Genomic DNA, 18,017 nt, shown 5'->3' with positions numbered 1-18,017 from the left:
GGGGGCCACCATTCAATCCACTCCAAGTCCCGGGACAGTGAGTTTCTCGAGAGCAACTCTTCCAGTATGCACATATACAATGGGTCTCAAGCGACACACAGGCTATGAATTTCTTCCTATCTGGGGGATACTCACATCCCCCTTTCGGCTGTCACAGAAATGTTTATAAAAGGGTGAAGAGCATGAACTTTGGGTCTAGATTGTGCTAAGTTATAGATTGGGCTTCTCCAGTTTCTAGCTGTGTGACCTTGGGCAAGTAACCATAAATATCAGTTCTGTAATTTCGAAATGAGTATAACAATACATACTTTACAGAGTAACTGAAGATTAACAGAGATAATGCATACATGAGCTAAAATGTTTTTGGTTGCAAGTAACTGAATACCTAAGAGTGTCTTCCCCTGGAAGGACATCTTGTTTACTTCAGAAGCTTAGAGCTAGGCTGTCTCAGGGTTGATCCGGCCACTCAGTGACAGCTTCAAGGTCTCAGTCTCGTGCTTTGCTCTGCCGTCCTCACAGTGTGTTAATATCTCTCCCGGGGCCACAGAATGGGCAGCGAAGCTCCTGATAAAAATGCTGTGCATGACCGGAATCTCCCTTGGGACTGAAGCACTCAGATGCTGGAAGTGTTGGCCTCTGCTGGCTTATCATTGGGTTCTTGTGCAGGAATTGCCTAAGCTAAAAGAAGCTGCCTCACCCAAGTTTATATGCACTCCCTGGGAAGGGCTCACGTCCGATGCTAGTCAGTGTAGGAGGTACAGAGTCCTGATCCTCTGACCTCCTTTGGGACAACTCTGTAGGGACATTCTAGCCCCAGAGCTCCTAAGTGGCTGAGGCCTTTGTTACAACTGCATCATAGCCCAATTTCTCCCTTTGCCCAATCCTACTTCCCTCGATGCTCACAGGCATTGTTCCTTAATAAACCTGCATGAAAATCTCAGGGGTTCACTGTATGTTTCTCAGGAAAGCCAACCTGTGGATCTAGCAGTGATTCTAGAAAGGAAGCTCTGCAATGGGGTTTTTGGAGCTGAACCACCCACCTCCAGTTGGCAATGAGCTCCTGGATTGTTGTAATTATGGGATTGTTAAAACTATCACCTCGAGTGAATTAAGATGGGATACTGGAGGGAAGGAATACTCTGGAAGGGACAAATCTTGGATGCTTGAGAGATTTGGGGGTAATAAGTATTATAAGGACAATGGAATTTGTATGGGCATTGCTAGGAGCCATTAATACATTAAGAAAGATGATGACCCTATAACGCAGTCATTGCACTGTTAGATATTTGCCCAAAGGATATAAAAATACAGAGTTGAAGGGGTACATGCACCCCAACGTAGATAGCAGCATTGTCAACAATAGCCAAACTATGGAGAGAGATCAAATGTCTATCAACTGATGAATGGATAAAGGAGATGTGGTATATATATAATGGAGTATTATATATATAATGAACTATTACTCAGCCATCAAAAAGAATGAAATCTTGCCATTTGCAATGCCCTGGACAGAGCTAGAATGTATTATGCTAAGTGAAATAAGTCAGTCAGAGAAAGACAAATACCATATGATTTCACTCATATGGAATTTAGGAATCAAAACAGATAAACATGTGGGAGGGGGAAAAAAGAGGGAGAGGGAAACAAACCAGAAGAGACTCTTAACAATAGAGACCAAACTGAGGGTTGATGGAAGAAGGTGGGTGGGAGGCAGTCTAGATGGGTGATGGGTATGAAGGAGGGCACTTGTGATGAGCACTGGCTGTTGTATGTAAGTGATGAATCTCTGAACTCTACTCTTGAAACCAATATTGCACTGTATGTTAACTAAAATTTAATTTAAAAAAGTAAAGGAAGATTATGAAAAGATGAGGATGATTAAAAACGAATATAATGCAAAGCATGAAAGCAAGAGGACCTCCTTGGTAGCATATAAGGAAACTACACCAGACAGTAGAAAAAAATTAGGACTTAATTATAAGAATAGCAGAGCTCCAAAGAAGATTAAATTTTTACTTCTGACAGGTCTGCACCCCAAGGTCAGATTCCTGATGGATGCAACAGGGATCTTGAATCCTCTAGACCTGCAGAAGTAGACTACTTTTCCCTGTTAAAAGCCAGCACTACCACCCTTACTTGAAGGCAATGCAAAGTCTTCTGCCTAGCAAGGAAACACATGTTTCCTTGGAGTCTATTTCTACTTCTCCTTCAGATACCAGACCTATAAATAAGGCCAAGTTACATGATAAACCATCCAGAGACATACTTGGACTGTTAAGGGAGGAAGGGGCATAGAGGCCAAAAAAGTGGCAAAGATTCAGTCAATATACACAAAAGTTGAAGGACTATACATGGGACTGGTTCCTGAGTGTGTGCTGGATAATTCCCATCAGATTTTTTTTAATTTTTAAAAAATATTTATTTATTTGAGAAAGAGAGAAAGAGTAGGGGAGGGGCAGGAAGAGAGGGAGATAAGAATCCAAGGCAGGCTCCAGGCTCTAAGCTGTCAGCCCAGAGCCCAATGCAGGGCTCGAACCCATGAACCATGAGATCATGATATGAGCTGAAGTCAGACGCTTAACCAACTGAGCCACCCAGGCACCCCAAACCCATCAGATTTTTAAATCAAGAAGGAAGAACGGAAACAATTTCCATAGGAAATAGGATGACCACTGTATACATTTATGGTCTTGCCCTAGGTACATTAATTTCCTATTTTTTGCATATGGGACCTGGGCCATCTGGACATTCCACAGAACATCATATTGGTTCTTTGTACACATGATATCATGTTAATTGAACCACAAGAGCAGGAAGTGGTGCTTGTGCTCTAGAGAAACCTATAAGGAGCCCACTACATTAGTGAAGCTTTTAGGAGTCCAGTGGACTAGTGCAGGGATTGGAAAAGTCTTACTACCTGTTTTTGTAAACAAATTTTATTGTAACACAGCCATGCCCATTTCCTTATATATAGTTTACACATTGAGTAATAGAGGCTATTTGGTCCACAAAGCCTAAAATATTTACTCTCTGGCCTATATAGAAAAAGTTTGATGACCTGTGGTCTACAATGTTCCAGGATACTCCTTCCACAGGACACATTACTGCATCTCAAACTTTCTAGCACTAAGAAGAAAGCACAATGTCTGATAGCCTTTCCAGGTTTTGGAGGTATCATATTCCACTGGGATATTCCAAGGGGAATACTGATCTAACTCATTTACTAAATGACTAGGAAGTCTTCCAGCTTTTTGTGGGGCTCAGAGCATTAGAAGTCTCTGCAGCAGGTCCAGGCTGGATACAAACATTCCTGCTGCTTAAGCCATATGAATTAGCAGACTGTATGCTATTAGAAGTGTCCCTGGTTGAAGAAGATGTTGTATGGGGATTATAGAAAGCCGTGATAGGAAGGTTACAACATTGACTCCTAGGATTCTGAAGCATGCTATCTATAGCAGAGAACCATTCATTATTTGCATAATAGCTCCTGGTGTGTTATTGGGTCTTGGTAGAGACAAATGTGTGACTAGGGGACATGGAGGGACTTTGTGGCCAGAGCTGCTTGGGGACATGGAGGGACTTTGTGGCCAGAGCTGCTCATTGTGAGCTGGTTTCTACCAAGCCTACCAAGTATTAAAATCTGGTGAGCCCAACAATAATACATTGTAAGATGGAAATGATAGATCTGGAATCAGACACAAGTAGGGGTAGGGAGCACAAGAAAGGTATGTGGGTTATGACCTTCATGTCATCCACCAGTGTTTCTCCAGCAACTGTCACACTTATGGCTGTAAGAGGAGGGTAGCTTTTATGGTAGTGTTGAAGGGAAATCCTTTCAATGAATAAAGCTTTAGGAAATGCACCAAACGGTCATCTACCACTTTGTGTGGAAAGAAAAGTGGCCTTGGTAAGAATATATATAAACTCATGGGCAAATGGCTTGGTTGGTTGGTCAGGCTCCTGGAAAGAGAAAGATTGGCATATTGGGAAGAAGAGATCTGTGAATGGATCTATATGTATGAGTCATGCATTTTAGTCTCTGTATCTTATGATGTTTTGACATCTTGGTGGGCCTTCCAGACCCAGTGAGAGATTGTCCCTCCCAGGGGTAGCTAATTGTTAAAGAAAGGAAAGTCACTGAGGAGCCTTCCTTTCCTATGTGATCCAACCACCTCCTTTATCTAACTCACACACTAAGCCAATATTTCTTCTGTCCTAAGTCAATCCAGGGCCAGAAACCAGGCAGCTGGAGGAGACAGATCCTATGCCCCAAAGTGTGACAGAATTACTCAAACTAGCCAATCCTAAAAGCCCTGCTTTGCCTTTCCCATGGAAACCTCAATAAAGGTTCTGTTCTAGGCTTTCCCCTATCTCTTGCTTTTGATTCCTGACCAAACCCCGATGCTTCCGTCGTGGCCTGCATGGTGTGGCATGCCCTCTTTTCTCAGGAAAAGTAAGTAGTAAATTCTTCCTTCAATGGCATTGACCTCTCCATTTTGTCACCCAGTCATCTTTGTAAATTAAGACCTGGGCACAAGTAGCTGTGGGAGTGAACATTAAACGTGAAAATCTTTGCATTACATAATGTCTAGCAAAGAGCACCAGTCATGGAAGAGGGACTTAACTATCCAATAGACAGAATGACTTGGCCAGTTGATGTCAGTCAGCCTCTGTCACTGGCAATCCCAATGCTGGGATAATAAGCTCATGAAGAGAGTAGCCTTGACAGCATAGAATGAGGCCATACATGGGCCCCACAGCATGAGATTCTACTTTCTGTTACTGATCATAACTATTGCTTACTAACATCTAACTTTCTAGCAGTAGAGACCAAAATCAAGTGGGAAGTTGATATGGCACTGATCCTTCAGAACACTTGGCAGTGAATTGGATACATGGGACCCCTTTCATTTTGAAAAGGGTAGGGACTCATCTCAACTAAGATTGATACATATTTTGAGTCTGCCTTTGTTTTTCCCATGTACAGGGACTCACTTGGAAGCACTATCCAAGGGCTTACACAATCCTGCACAACATTATTCAATAGATCAAGGGACCATGAGTCCTACTTTAAAATAAAGGAGATATGACAGTCTGTAAATGACCATATGATCCATTGGTCCTGTCATGTATGGTACCATCTGGAAGCTGCTGCCCTGATAAGAGTGATGGAATGGCCTTTTAAAGGAGCAACTGAGGTGCCAGCATGGAGATGATACCATGTGATGACGGAGTGCCATCTTCCAGAATGTGGTATATCCCCTAAATACTCTTATGTGGTACCATGTATCCAAAAGGTGAACACATGCATCTGTTAACCAAAGGGTAAAAATAAGAGTGGGCCCACGTACCATAATTTTGGTGACCCAGTTGGGAAATTTGTGCCTTCCCATCCCCTCAACCCTAGGCTCTAATTGTAAAGAGGTCCTATTCCTAAAGGAAGAATACTTCCACCAGGGAACACTGTGAGTGATTTAAACTTAAAGTCATAGGGTTGTACAATGCACAAACTTGACAATTCTCAAGAAAAACAGCCGTTCCCAGCCCACTGCACAGGCAAGAGAGAATCAATCAGACTGAAATCTTAGAACATTTATGTAGGGGAAAAGGCATTGTAGGACATGACAATACCGTGAGTTTTAATTGGATGGTGGAGGGAGCAGTGACACACGTTAACTCAAATTATTTGATTCTTAGAAAATCACAGAAATGGAATGCTGAAATAAACTTCTAGCTGGATTTGTTTATTTTACATAGGAGGCAATTGAATCAACAGAAGTTAAGAGAAATGTACAGGGTCTTACAGAAGAGTCAGTAACAGATCTGGGAAAAGAACCCAGGTAGTGTTCCCTTCCTCCTCCAGTGTGGATTCATGGTTTCAAAGTTTTCCTTTTTAGCTTGTGTAAATTAGGCTAATGTTAACTCACTCTGCATTCTCCATGCACACCATACGAAGGTTGATGAATAACCTACAGACATTAGGGTAGATAGGAGAAGTCACCTTAGCATTAAAAATTCATTATGAAATCTTCCTGAATAGATAATTAAACAGACTGATGTCAACCTAATTGGCTCAACTTAATGAATGCAGATTGACTTAGATTTTTAAAATTTTATTAAAAAATTTTTTTGATGTTTGTTGTTGACCCACACATGTCTTCATTAAAATCACAGAGGTATCAGAGATCTCCCTTTCATTAGTCTCACAAAACCATTTTGAATGTCATTGAATGTTCATTTTGAATTAGGGATGAGATGTATTTAGAATTCACCAAATGCCTCAAACTAACTTCTCTAGGTCTTTGGGGACCAATAAAAACTTACATGCATTTTGCTCAGCACAATTCCCTTAACTCAGCATAACAATTTTTCATGGAGCTTAAATAATGCAAGTTTTTTTCCTTTTATGTGCCCTTATGAAGATAAAGTATCTAGAACCACTCCAACCCAAGGAGCTAAGAAAGTAATTGTTTTATCTTTTAGCAGTATTAGAATGTATCAAATGAACAGTATTTGGATTGAGCATATGTTTGTTAATTCTGTGACTCTTCTGGGCTTGAAATGGAGTGAGAGCGTAGTAATAAAATCACACTTTAATGTACTTCTCCTGTTATACTAATGACTGTACTATGTACTCTTATTCAATTCTCCATCAATCATATGAGACTGCTATTTCCCCCCACAGCATCCATTCTCCTGTCTGTTTAGCTGAATACTTGGCTGTCTGAAATAAACACTACAGTTCCCAATCTCCCCTACAGCTAGGTATGGTCAAATGATTGAAGTTCTTGTTATAGAAATATAAGTATTAGTGCTGGATGCAACTTCTCAAAACAGGTACCCTTTTCTCCTTCTTGACTGGAATACAGTTGTGATAAATGATGCTTAAGCAGCTGTCTTGGGCCACGTAGGAAGCTGTGTATTGAAGATGATGGAGGAACACCCTAGAAGACTGAGACCCAACGGCTGTGGGGTGACTGTTGTGACCCTGTTCTGCTTACCTTCAGACCTCATATATACAGCAGGGAAATCTTATTTGTCTGAGTCACTGTTATTTAGATTTTCAACTGAAACCAATCCTTAATGGTGTACTTGAGCTCTTCTGTCCTAATGGAGACATGCTGTAAATATGAAATGTGCAGTGGCTCTTGAAGATGTATTTTATTTTATTTTTTATTTTTTATTTTTTAAAGTTAAAACTTTAAAGTTTAAAGTTTTTTCAAGCATCCACCTGAAAGGGCATTCTTTTTTTTTAAGTTTATTTATTTTGAGAGAGAGAGAGAGAGACTGCAGGAGTGGCAGAGAGAGAGGGAGAGAGAGAATCCCAAGCAGACTCAGCACTGTCAGTGAGGAGCCGGACGCGGGGCTCCAGTTCATGAACCTTGAGATCAGGATCTGAGCTAAAACCAAGTCAGACGCTTAACCGACTGAGCCACCCAGGTGCCCCGAAGATGTATTTTAAAAAGATTGTAAGGTATATCAATAATTTTGGTTGGAGCGCCTGGGTGGCTCAGTCGGTTAAGCGTCTGACTTCAGTTCAGGTCATGATCTCACGGTTTGTGGGTTCAAGCCCCGCGATGAGTTCTGTGCTGACAGCTCAGAGCCTGGAGCCTGTTTCAGATTCTGTGTCTCCCTCTCTCTCTGCTCCTCCCCCACTCATGCTCTGTCTCGCTCTCTCTCAAAATAAATTAAACAAAAAAATAATTTTGGTATTGATTATATATGGAAATGGTAATATTTTGGATATCTCAGATGATTTTCCTGCTTCTTTTTACTTTTAAAAGTGCGACTACTAGAAAATTTTAAATTCCACACATGGCACACATCGTATATTTAGTGGACAATGCTGAGCTAGTGCTGCTTTACTCTGTGTCTGTGGCTGCAGTAGAGAACTGGTGCAGGACCTGAGGCTAAGAGGAGCCATATAACTGCCCGAGTTTCCCTTTCAAGTAAATGGGGGGCTGGAGTCAAGCTCAAGTCTTAGGAGCAGCCTCAGTGTGTAGCAACTGGTGTCATTGGGTACTGGCACAGGAGAGAGAACACCCTCCCAAACACAAATTTATTTGTTTGTTTGCCTCATTATTTATTTATTTACTTATTTATATTTTAATTCCAGGGTGGTTAACATGTAGTGCCAAACACGAATTCTCAAAGGCAGGAACTGCTGGTTGCTTGAGGAGTTTTCCTGAGTGTCCCTCAAAATGTTTGTAATCTCATGAGTTTCATATTCTTATTTTCAATTTGTATGTTTCTCAGCATATAAAAGTAAGAGTGTAACCCACTGAAAAAAGGAAATGAAGCACAGTTTAGGAGTGAGTCTGCTGTCTTTAATTTAGAAAGAAGACATCTAACTTGCAACGTTGCCATAGATGTCTCTGGCCCACAGATGACAGAGCTGGAGAATGCTGGGGAAGATCTGTCCTTGGTTGCTTTACCCGACTCTTCTGGAAGCTTAAGGCCTCTAAGCGCTGTGATCTCAGATGCTTAGATGATTGCATATTCTGTCTTGTGGCATACGTTCCTTTATTTTGTTGTTTGTAGGTCTGGCTTCCCCAGGCCATGGCCTGCTCTACAGCTACGAAGTGCACTCAGTATTATTTACACCTTAACTCACTGACCCCTTTCTCACCTCTGCTATGGTAAAGGTGGTAGCTCTGCCCAGGCACCTCTTCTGTGGAAGTCGGGCACATTCTCCATTTGGAGATTGCCTGGTGTCTCCAGCTTTCTTGATTTCTCCCTAAAGATAATGGTAGACAGGAACACCCGGCCCAACTGAGGTAAAGAGACATCGACCTAGCTATGTACTAGTGGGCAGCCAAAGACTTCTCTTGCTTTTATTCACAGGGTTCTCCATTATTCTACCTCAGGGCTATGCTAGATGCAACTCTTTTCTTGAGGTTCGAAAAGATAGAATATGGCCACGGTCACCAAAGAAACTGAGATGTGATCATCTTACTCTCTTTCTCTATGTGTAGAACTGCCATGACTGGCCGGCAACGGTACCCAAACTACTTAATTGTTTACGGAGCTACAGCATGAAGCTAACGAGCTGCTCATTAGTGTACCCATTGCTCTCTCTTTCCTTCCTGTGGCTTCTGTTCCTGGTTTAGAAGCAGAATTAACAAGTTTTCTCATAAGAAGCATGTCTGTCTTCCAGCAGTCAGCTCTTTGAACACTTAACTTCATCTTCCAAATCATTACAGAAAACACTTAATGGCTCTGTGCCCAGACCTGACCCCTGCAGATCCCATTTGCAATGACCGTCAAAGGCAGATAGATCACCACCAGTAAGTACTCTGCATTTGGCCTCCAAATATAGGAGTGGTTGGGCAACTGAGGGTCATTAGACTTTTCCAAATTAAATTCCTTCAAAGATCTATTTCTCTAATGCAACACAAGGACAGTATGTGCCCCTGACAGTGTATGCTAAGCTTAGAGAGACAAAATCCATGCTCTCGTAGGGTACTTATTGAGGATAGAACGTGGAGACTGCCACCAACTGGTCTCTGAATATGAAGATTATTCAATATTCATCATCCCCATTAAGTATTAAAAATGATGCACAAAGCTGCTGCACATTTCAATGCAGTGTGCCACCTTTTTTTTTTTTTTCCTCCAACCAAATCTACTTATAAGCTCTAGTTCCTGAATTAATTTACTCTGAGGAGGCTCTCTGTGTGTTCCTTGCTTTACATCAGGGGTCTAAATTTCATATGCCTTGTAATGACAATGTAAAAGTGTGCAGTTGCTGGCTGCAAGGTGTTAGGGAATTAAAAAGATTGTAATAAATTGGAGTTTTCAGCCTCACCTAGAAGAATGCAAATGTAGTTGTAAGAACACACGCGTACTGCACTAGCCAAAGGAAAACATGTCAGCTTAGATTTCACTGAAAAGAGACCAGTTTGTGACCTTGCCTTTAAAACAATTCATTATAAGTCCTTTGTAGAGTCTGAACCCGAGGCTCAAATGCGGGGTGGGGAGGAGAGGTGGACTGGCAATTCTTATTATCTTTTTTAATCCTTCATGATTCTGATATCCCGTCTGCTCCTCTGGTTGAGAATGATCAAATTGAACATCAAACAATTCTCATACAAAACACTGGAATTGAGGCACGCTCGTTCGCATTTATGCTCATGAAGTGCTTTCCCACGTGTATGTGCATTTGCTACTAGCTGCAGACCCAGATCACGTTAATAGAAATCTGGTGTGATTGGAAAGGAATCAGACGTTTCTGGTTTTACAGCTGTTTGGGAGACAAAGGCTGCCTACCTGCTGAATTTCAAGTACTTTCAGCCGCTTCCTATGGCCTTGTTTTGATAACACTTCCTTTCCCTGAATTGGGGGGTAGGGAGAAAGCACCCTCAGTCACTGCCAAGGCACTTAGGCCCGCCTGTTGTGGGCCTTTATTCTGGGTATAAGAGAGGTAGACTAATTTCCTAATTTTGTTGAAAGCTGTCAACAGAGGGCTAAGAAATGATGTGATTCTTTTCAGTTTGCTTTTCAATTAAGACATTTTCCTTTCCTTTCTTTTTCTCTTTCTTTCTTTCTCCTTTCTTTTCTTTCTTTCTTCTTTCTTTCTTTCTTTCTTTCTTTCTTTCTTTCTTTCTTTCTTTCTTTCTTTCTTTCTCCTTTCTTTCTTTCCTTCTTTCTTTCTTTCTCCTTTCTTTCTTTTTTCTCCTTTCTTTCTTTCTCCTTTTTCTTCTTTCTTTCCTTTCTTTCTTTCTTTCCTTCTTTCTTCTTTCTTTCCTTCTTTCTTTCCTTCTTTCTTTCCTTCTTTCTTTCTTTCTTTCTTTCTTTCTTTCTTTCTTCTTTCTTTCTTTCTTTCTTTCTTTCTTTCTCCTTTCTTTCTTTCTCCTTCCTTCCTTCCTTCTTCCTTCCCTTCCCTTCCCTCCCCTCCCCTCCCCTCCCCTTCCCTTTTATTTTTCCTGACAAGCATTTATAGAGCAGTCCATGTCTAATGCTTCGTTGAGTTAGGTTGGGGTTAGGGAACAAGGTGACTGATAAAAGCATCCAAAGGCTGAATGGAGTGTAAGCCCAAGTTCAAATCTAGAGAAAAATACAACTAAAGACATACTTTCAGTGACGTTTGCTGCAAGTATTCAATGACCAGCTGGCAGTGGTGATAGGATAGTGTCCTTTAACGTCGGTTCTTCCTTATTGGTAGGATAATGGCAATTTTGAGTTTCAGTGGGGCCTGTGGGCTCTAAGAATATTTCAAGCCTCTCTTCCAGCTTAGGTATGGCAGTGTGACTGAGTTTTGGGCAGCAAGATAGAAGAGGAAGTGGTATGTACAATTTCTAGGAAGTTCTTTAAAGGGAGAAGGTATGTTCCTTTTCCCTTTTCTTCTTCCTTCTGGTAGGAGGTCAAATAGTGACGGGGGGAGCTGAAGCAGCCATCTTGGGCCATGAAAGCATTCTGGGAATAAGTAGCATGCATGATGGAGCAAGAAAGTAGGAAGAATGTCTGACCATAGAGGCGCGTATCATCTCTAGTCCCCCTGGCTGCACATTTAAATGAAGAGAAGACACAAACTTTTGTCTTGCTTACATTATCTGGCAGGGTAGGGGTGAGAGTGGGGAGGCAGCTTTTTTTTATTATTCACAGCCAAATTTTTTCTAGACTCATGTATTAGGTATCAGGTGGATACATGGAAGCAGGGCTGGGACGTTGGCATGCTATCCCTTTGAGGCAGAGAGAGTTCAAACATCATTAAGCATTTCACTTGTGGGAAACTCCTGCAGGGAGGTTAATTCAGTTCTTCATTCCATCTTCTTTCTATTGGACCCCCTGTCCCTTCTTTCCCACTCAGGTGTACCTCTCCCCTTTTATCACTACCATTCCTCATAGTACTTAACATAAGTTCTGCCTTTTTAGTTTTGCATCTTTTGTAGACTGTGGGAATGTGGGGATGGATAATGTCTCTTTTGCAGCCCGTTCTCCCACTTACGCAAAACAAAACATTACTTAAATTTCAGACACTCCATAAACTCCATAACTGAATTAATTTGGAAGGCATTTTTGAACCCCACCCATTATATCACTTTGTGTGCTTTTTTTCATCCTCATCTTGAGACTTTCTGGTCTTTAGAGAAATGATCTTCACGGGGGACTGAATTATAACACTATCCAACATAGTGGCCCTTAATTTGAGGAGGGGGAAGATGGAACTTTGGGGAGTCCATCAACTCTGCAAAGTTTTGTATGTGGGAATATGAGCTTTGATCTGGAGGAAAAGAAAATGGCTTTCATCTAAATTTCCAGGAAATCATGACCTTCATTAGCCTATGGAAAAAAATCTTTGGCTAAGATGGCAAAAAAAAAAAAAAAAAAAAAAACTTTGGCTAAACCTAAAATTGGTTTTTGGATGGGGGTAAGAGAAGGAACAAGGCCTACTTGGGACAATGCAGTTCATAAAGAAGGTAAAACCACAAACAGATCTACGTGTTTTATATATCTAAAATTTTTTTAAGGCTTAACTTTCTTTCCATGGTTTTAAGGAATGACCTTAATCCTTCATCCCAACTGAAGAGGCAGCCAAACAGAAAAGATCAAACATACACTGGGAATAAACCGAAGCAATGCTTTATTGCGACCACAAAGCACCAGTTCAACAAGGCATTGACACACAGAGATTTGAACAAATGTCTCTTTGAACAGAGATGTAGCAAGCCCACTTTTTCAAGTTCTTAAAAACAAGTACTCAAACCAAGAATCCAACAGAGCATCAGAGCAATTAAAAAAATATCACACCATCATGAAGGAATATATATAAAAATACTCTGTACTAGTAACAAGGCTTTTTGATCTATAACTCTTGGCAAATTCCTTCAGAAACAAATTCGTATAAATACAAACCATAAAGTGAAAAAATGCTATCTTCTTCGGAAACAAAGAGCTAATTTGAAAGTAAATCTATGCAGAACATATCATTACCCCCTGTGAAAGAAGCTGAAGATGGATGGATTTCCCCAAGACACAAGAGAGTTTCTTTTTAGAGGTTCTGCTCCGGGAGGGGCCATGACGCACGTTCATCTCAAACATCGCAGTATATCCCAGTGAAACCTTAATAAGGTCAAGTGGAGGACCCTCTATAAAAAAGGGTGTCGGCAATTCCATCCAAATAACACAAGCTCTAAGGAGCAGAGGAATTCAAGGGAGACAGCAATCTCTTTTTCTTTTCTCCCCTTCCCCAAGCGTTCTTGTTTTTAATCTCCCTACATCTGTAACCAAAAGATTGTTCAATTCAATCCTTTTTCAAGGATTTTGGGAAAGCAATCTATGAAGAAAATCCCTTTGTGGGGAGGGGTGTCCAATCGTGTCAAAAATCACTCAATTTGACCAGCTCCACCAGGAAAACCATCCTGTCTGTAAGTTATCCTTGCTCCTCCTGGCTGAATTCAGGTCAGCCGATGGATTGCCTAGTCTATCCAATAGGATAACGTTTCATTTGACTGAAATTCTTAACATATACACATGTATGTATTCTGTTTACAAAGTTTCATCACATGAAACTAAATTATGTCATTATGTATTTTTTTGAGGTCTAAGACCCCAACTTAACTGTACTATGAAGAGTTGTTCTTTAAATGCTTTGTCTGCAGAGGTTTTACATGATACTCATAGATTTTCAGCGCAGGCCCCAATTTTAACTGAAGTCCTGTCAACACATCATTTCTTGTCATCAATAGCAGGGATTTTCCATCAATTTCCTATAATGGAAGCAGAGGGTAAAACCAACATGTAAGTCCAAAATCAAAGTTCAAAAGAAAAAGACGTGTTGATCATCTCCAAGCTAAAAGCATTACTTTTTAATTTATGCCAAATGGAAAAAATGGACTCCTCTATTTTTATGTTCCATCTTCCACTTTTACTTTTGGATTAAATACAATCCATAGCTGATCACATCGCTAAAGTCACATCTTAAAAAAAATGATGGCAGACTTGGGATATATACATGATAGGGATCAAAGATACTGTTTCTGAAAGAAATATTGACACTTTCCGTTTATAAAATATATTGAAGTTTATGCAGAATTTCTGTGTACTTAATTTCCTAAAACAACTATAAAGTAGGACAAGCAGGGATTATCATAATTTTACAGGCAAACACAAGGATCAAGGTGGGAAGTTAACCTGCCTAAGATTAAGAAGTTAGGCAAAGGTAACAGGATTTGAACTCATCTGTCTACAGCAAAGCCGACGTTCTTTCCCTAACTCCCTTCTGTTTCTCTTGACACTTGAAAGTAAATGTGTGGTATAGATGAACCAAGAGGGCCATAGTGTCCTAGATTTTCTGGAATCTTGTTAGTCACAACAATGGACAATGGAGAAATGATACTCTCTGTGAACTTCTTTCCTGTCCTTTAAAAGAAGAACCATTCTGCCTCAACCCGAAAAATCAGCCTCTCGTGTTGAGGGCCCTACCATACTTCCTGAACTCGGTGGGTCCTCAAGATTCCAAATAAGGTAGCAAGGGACAGGGCTCTGCCTCTGTTCTCTCAGAGTCCACTTCCCACACCCTTCAGGTACCCACCCAGAGCGCCCTGGAGACCACAAAGTTTGGGGGTAAAATATAAACAGGCTCCCATGAAAGAGATGAGGATCCCAAATACAGAAAATAGTTTGGAACTTTTGGAAAGAGATCACTGAGAAGGATGCTGAATGCCACCTTATTTTCATTATTTTTTATTGTGGGGACAAGTGAGCTGACTTTTAGGGATCCCAGACCCCCCAAGAGATGAACCAACTGTCCACGTTCGGTAAGCCTTGACATGTCTGTCCTCCTCCTCCCCCCAGATGGACAGACAAGGGGACATGGTGCATAACTGCAACTATACAAAACTGTGACTCCTTCCTGCACTGACCCCTAGAACTCCAAACTCCCTTGTGTTTTGTCAGGCTGTGAAGAGGATGTGCTTTATATATCTCTGTGTGTGGAGAAACAGCACTGGGCTCACAGGCTGAGGTAACACTCACTTTGCGACCTGTAAATCCCTTCCTCCTCTGCCTCTCAGTTGCTAATGTGGGGATTTGGGGTTTCTGACAGGATTCCATGAGATACTATTCTTGCAAATGCTTCCTGAGCTATAAGTTATACAATTACTTGTCATTATTCCTCAACAGGCCCCTGTCCTCATGTAATTTGTCAACCACCTATCACGAATGAGAGCAGAAGGACAAAAAATTACTTCTAACTGCTCTGTGGTGTGTTTGAACTCTGGAAACCTTTATTTTGCTGATTACTGGAAAAAAAAAGATCTCACATTAATTTGTGAGAGACAACTATTTAAAAACATAGCACATAAAGCAGTTAGTTGACAGGGTAAGAGTGGAAAATTATATAAGGATACAGGAATTGGCTTTCCAACCCTCAAGTATTTTCTTCTCCTTAAGCTAGTAAGCCCAAAGACTGTCCGTCAGTAAAACCTGTAAGGATGAGAGTTTGCAGGAGAGCTTTTGACATTCGGAAATAGTTCTGAAGGCACTGTGAGGTCACAGGGATCTGAATCATAGGTTCCTTCAAAGCTTGTGGTCTAGCTTAGGTCAATTGAGATGAAGATGGACTCTTGGAACGCTTTGTAAACCAGCAAAGCCCTTCCTGCTCTCCATCTTCCCTTTGCTGTTATTTGCTCACCCTTAACTTCCTACATGTTTTAAAGAGGCCTCAGGAAGAAATGACGCTGCTTTTATTTCTACACAACAAGAAAAACTTCCTTGGCTAACTGAAAGTGAATTTTTTTTTATCTTTGCTGGCAAAAAAGCCCTTCTACAACTCAGCATTTCTGTCAAAAGCCAAGTATGTCTGTGAAAAATGCTGAAATTTGGATTTTATTTAAGACAAAATAGAAAATCAGGTTTTAGGCTCCAATTTGATTTTCCTTTTGTTCAGTAGCCACACTGCAGTTCACCTCACACTAGGATCGGTAAAAGAAAGCTCCCTCTGGCAATCCTCATTTAAAAACTTTGAAATGAATCTAAGTCACACATACAACAAAACCTGCCTCCTAAGCCATGACTATAGCAGCTCAAATGTACGGCAGTGGAACATAATGGAAATGTGAACTTACAGGTCAAGCAAAGTGTGGTCAGAACCGTGTCTCCACAACTTACTGTGTGACCCTGGGCAAAGGAGAGGATTTGACTTCCCTGAACCCCAGTTTACTCATTTGTGAAGTGGAAATAAGCCCCTGAAGGATTCTAGAGATCTGAAATAAATCATTCAGGTAAGGCACCTAGCACAGTGCCTGACATATGGGAGATTTTCAGTGACTACTAAGTGGAAACGCAGAGGCTTTGATAGAAACAGGATGTGTTCCAATTCCAAATCCATCTACTGCTTCCTTTCTGAAAGTGTGCTCCCTGCCTGAATGCTACGCTTTGCCAGAGGGATGCAGGCATATTCCTGTTCAACTTTAGAAAATTTGGTAAGATTAAAAAAACTCAAAGACTACATCAAAAATTGTCTCATAAAAATTGCAAACACAGAAAAGTTCCTTGATTAAGGAAGCGAATCATTTGTTATGTAACTTCTATAAAAGACTGAGATGCAAATGAAATCCGAATTTTGCCAGTCAGCATGGTGTACTAGAATGAACATGAGATTGGAAACTGGGAAGACAGAGTTTCTGATGCAGATTCCGCCAGTAATTTTCCACAAGCAACCACCCCTCTATACCCCAGTTTGTTCATTAGTATAAATGAAGGGGCTGGAGTGTGACCGGATCCAGTTAAATAAATAAACATTTTTAAAAATTCCATGATTTTGTATATACATCATGATTAAAGCTAAAACAAAGAGATAATTCACATTTTGGGATCCTGTTTACATTCCTGTGTTACAGGGTAATCATTTGTCAGTTTCAGTGAAAATTTGTACATTGCTTCTGTCTTCATGGAAGAGTAACCAAGTACCTGTTGGGTAATAATTTCATGCAAACAAATGTCTGCATACTTGAGAAGCCCCAGCAAGTACTCATGCATGGAAGTAAGGTTTAGAAATGATAGGTATAAATTTCCAATGAGGGCAAGACCCTAGATCTAAAAATAAATGAGTAGGATCCTTAGATGCTACAGCTCAGTAGATAAGCATGTGTTTTAGAGTAAGACATTATTTTACTGCTTATTAGGTGGGGCCTGGGCAAGTTAATCTCTCTAAGTCTCATTTCCTTATCTATATGATGGAGGGAAAGTAGCTACTATATTTCACTGCTGAAAGGATTACGGAGATAACACACACGAAGCAGAATGCCTGATACCTACAAGAGTACTCAATAAATGCTAGCTATTAGAACAAGTATAAAAAAAAAATCTTAACCCATTTACTGTTCACTCTTTCTGTGAACACTAATCTACACCTTGGTAGCTTTTTTTTTTTTAAATGTTTTTTATTTATTTCTAAGAGAGAGAGAGAGAGAGAGAGACAGCGTGATCAGGGGAGGGTCAGAGAGAGAGGGAGTCACAGAATGAAACAGGCTCCAGGCTCTGAGCTGGCAGTCAGCACAGAGCCCGACGCAGGGCTCGAACCCACGAACCGCGATATCATGACCTAAGCGAAAGTCGGACGCTTAACCGACTAAGCCACCCAGGCGCTCCAACACCTCGGTAGCTTTTTCAATTAAGCCTAATTGTGATATGGTCCATTGGAAATGTATGGGAAGAAAGATGAGGTGGGAAGAGAAAAGAGAAAGAGGCTAAGGAAAAGGAGGGGCCGTCAAGCAAGAGGCAACTGGTTAATAGCAAGGAAGAACAGAAGATAAGTCAAAGAGAAGGCAATGGGCTTTATGATGGTGAAGCCCTGCAACTAACTCAGAAGGCCATATTTGTGGTGGTGGTCTCTACTGCCCTAAGTATAGTGCAGAAGAAATGAAGGCTCCAATTAGACCGGAAGACCGGCTGGAAGCCAACCTCTGCTGCTTCCTAGTTTTTTGTGTAACATCTGGCCCATTATTTCTTTCCTCTGTGAAATCAGAGGTTTGCACTAAGCTGGTTTCTCTCCATTCTACTTTAACACACTCTCA

The 18,017-nt window shown here is 40.9% G+C and overlaps 1 protein-coding gene across 1 annotated transcript in view; it reads right to left on the bottom strand.

Moving 5' to 3' along the window:
• Positions 1–12,566: 12,566 nt before the first annotated feature.
• SAMD13 (sterile alpha motif domain containing 13) overlaps positions 12,567–18,017 on the bottom strand; it is a 63,300-nt gene continuing 57,849 nt past the window's right edge. The window contains exon 5 of the mRNA XM_077771141.1: positions 12,567–13,709. Within this exon, the coding sequence (XP_077627267.1) occupies positions 13,566–13,709 (144 nt within the window). The 3' untranslated portion in view covers positions 12,567–13,565. The remainder of the gene's footprint in view (positions 13,710–18,017) is intronic.

Source organism: Crocuta crocuta, unplaced genomic scaffold (assembly GCF_008692635.1).
Source record: "Crocuta crocuta isolate KB4526 unplaced genomic scaffold, BGI_CrCroc_1.0 scaffold125, whole genome shotgun sequence".
NCBI lineage: Eukaryota > Metazoa > Chordata > Mammalia > Carnivora > Hyaenidae > Crocuta > Crocuta crocuta.
This window is presented reverse-complemented; position numbering and strand designations above follow the sequence as displayed.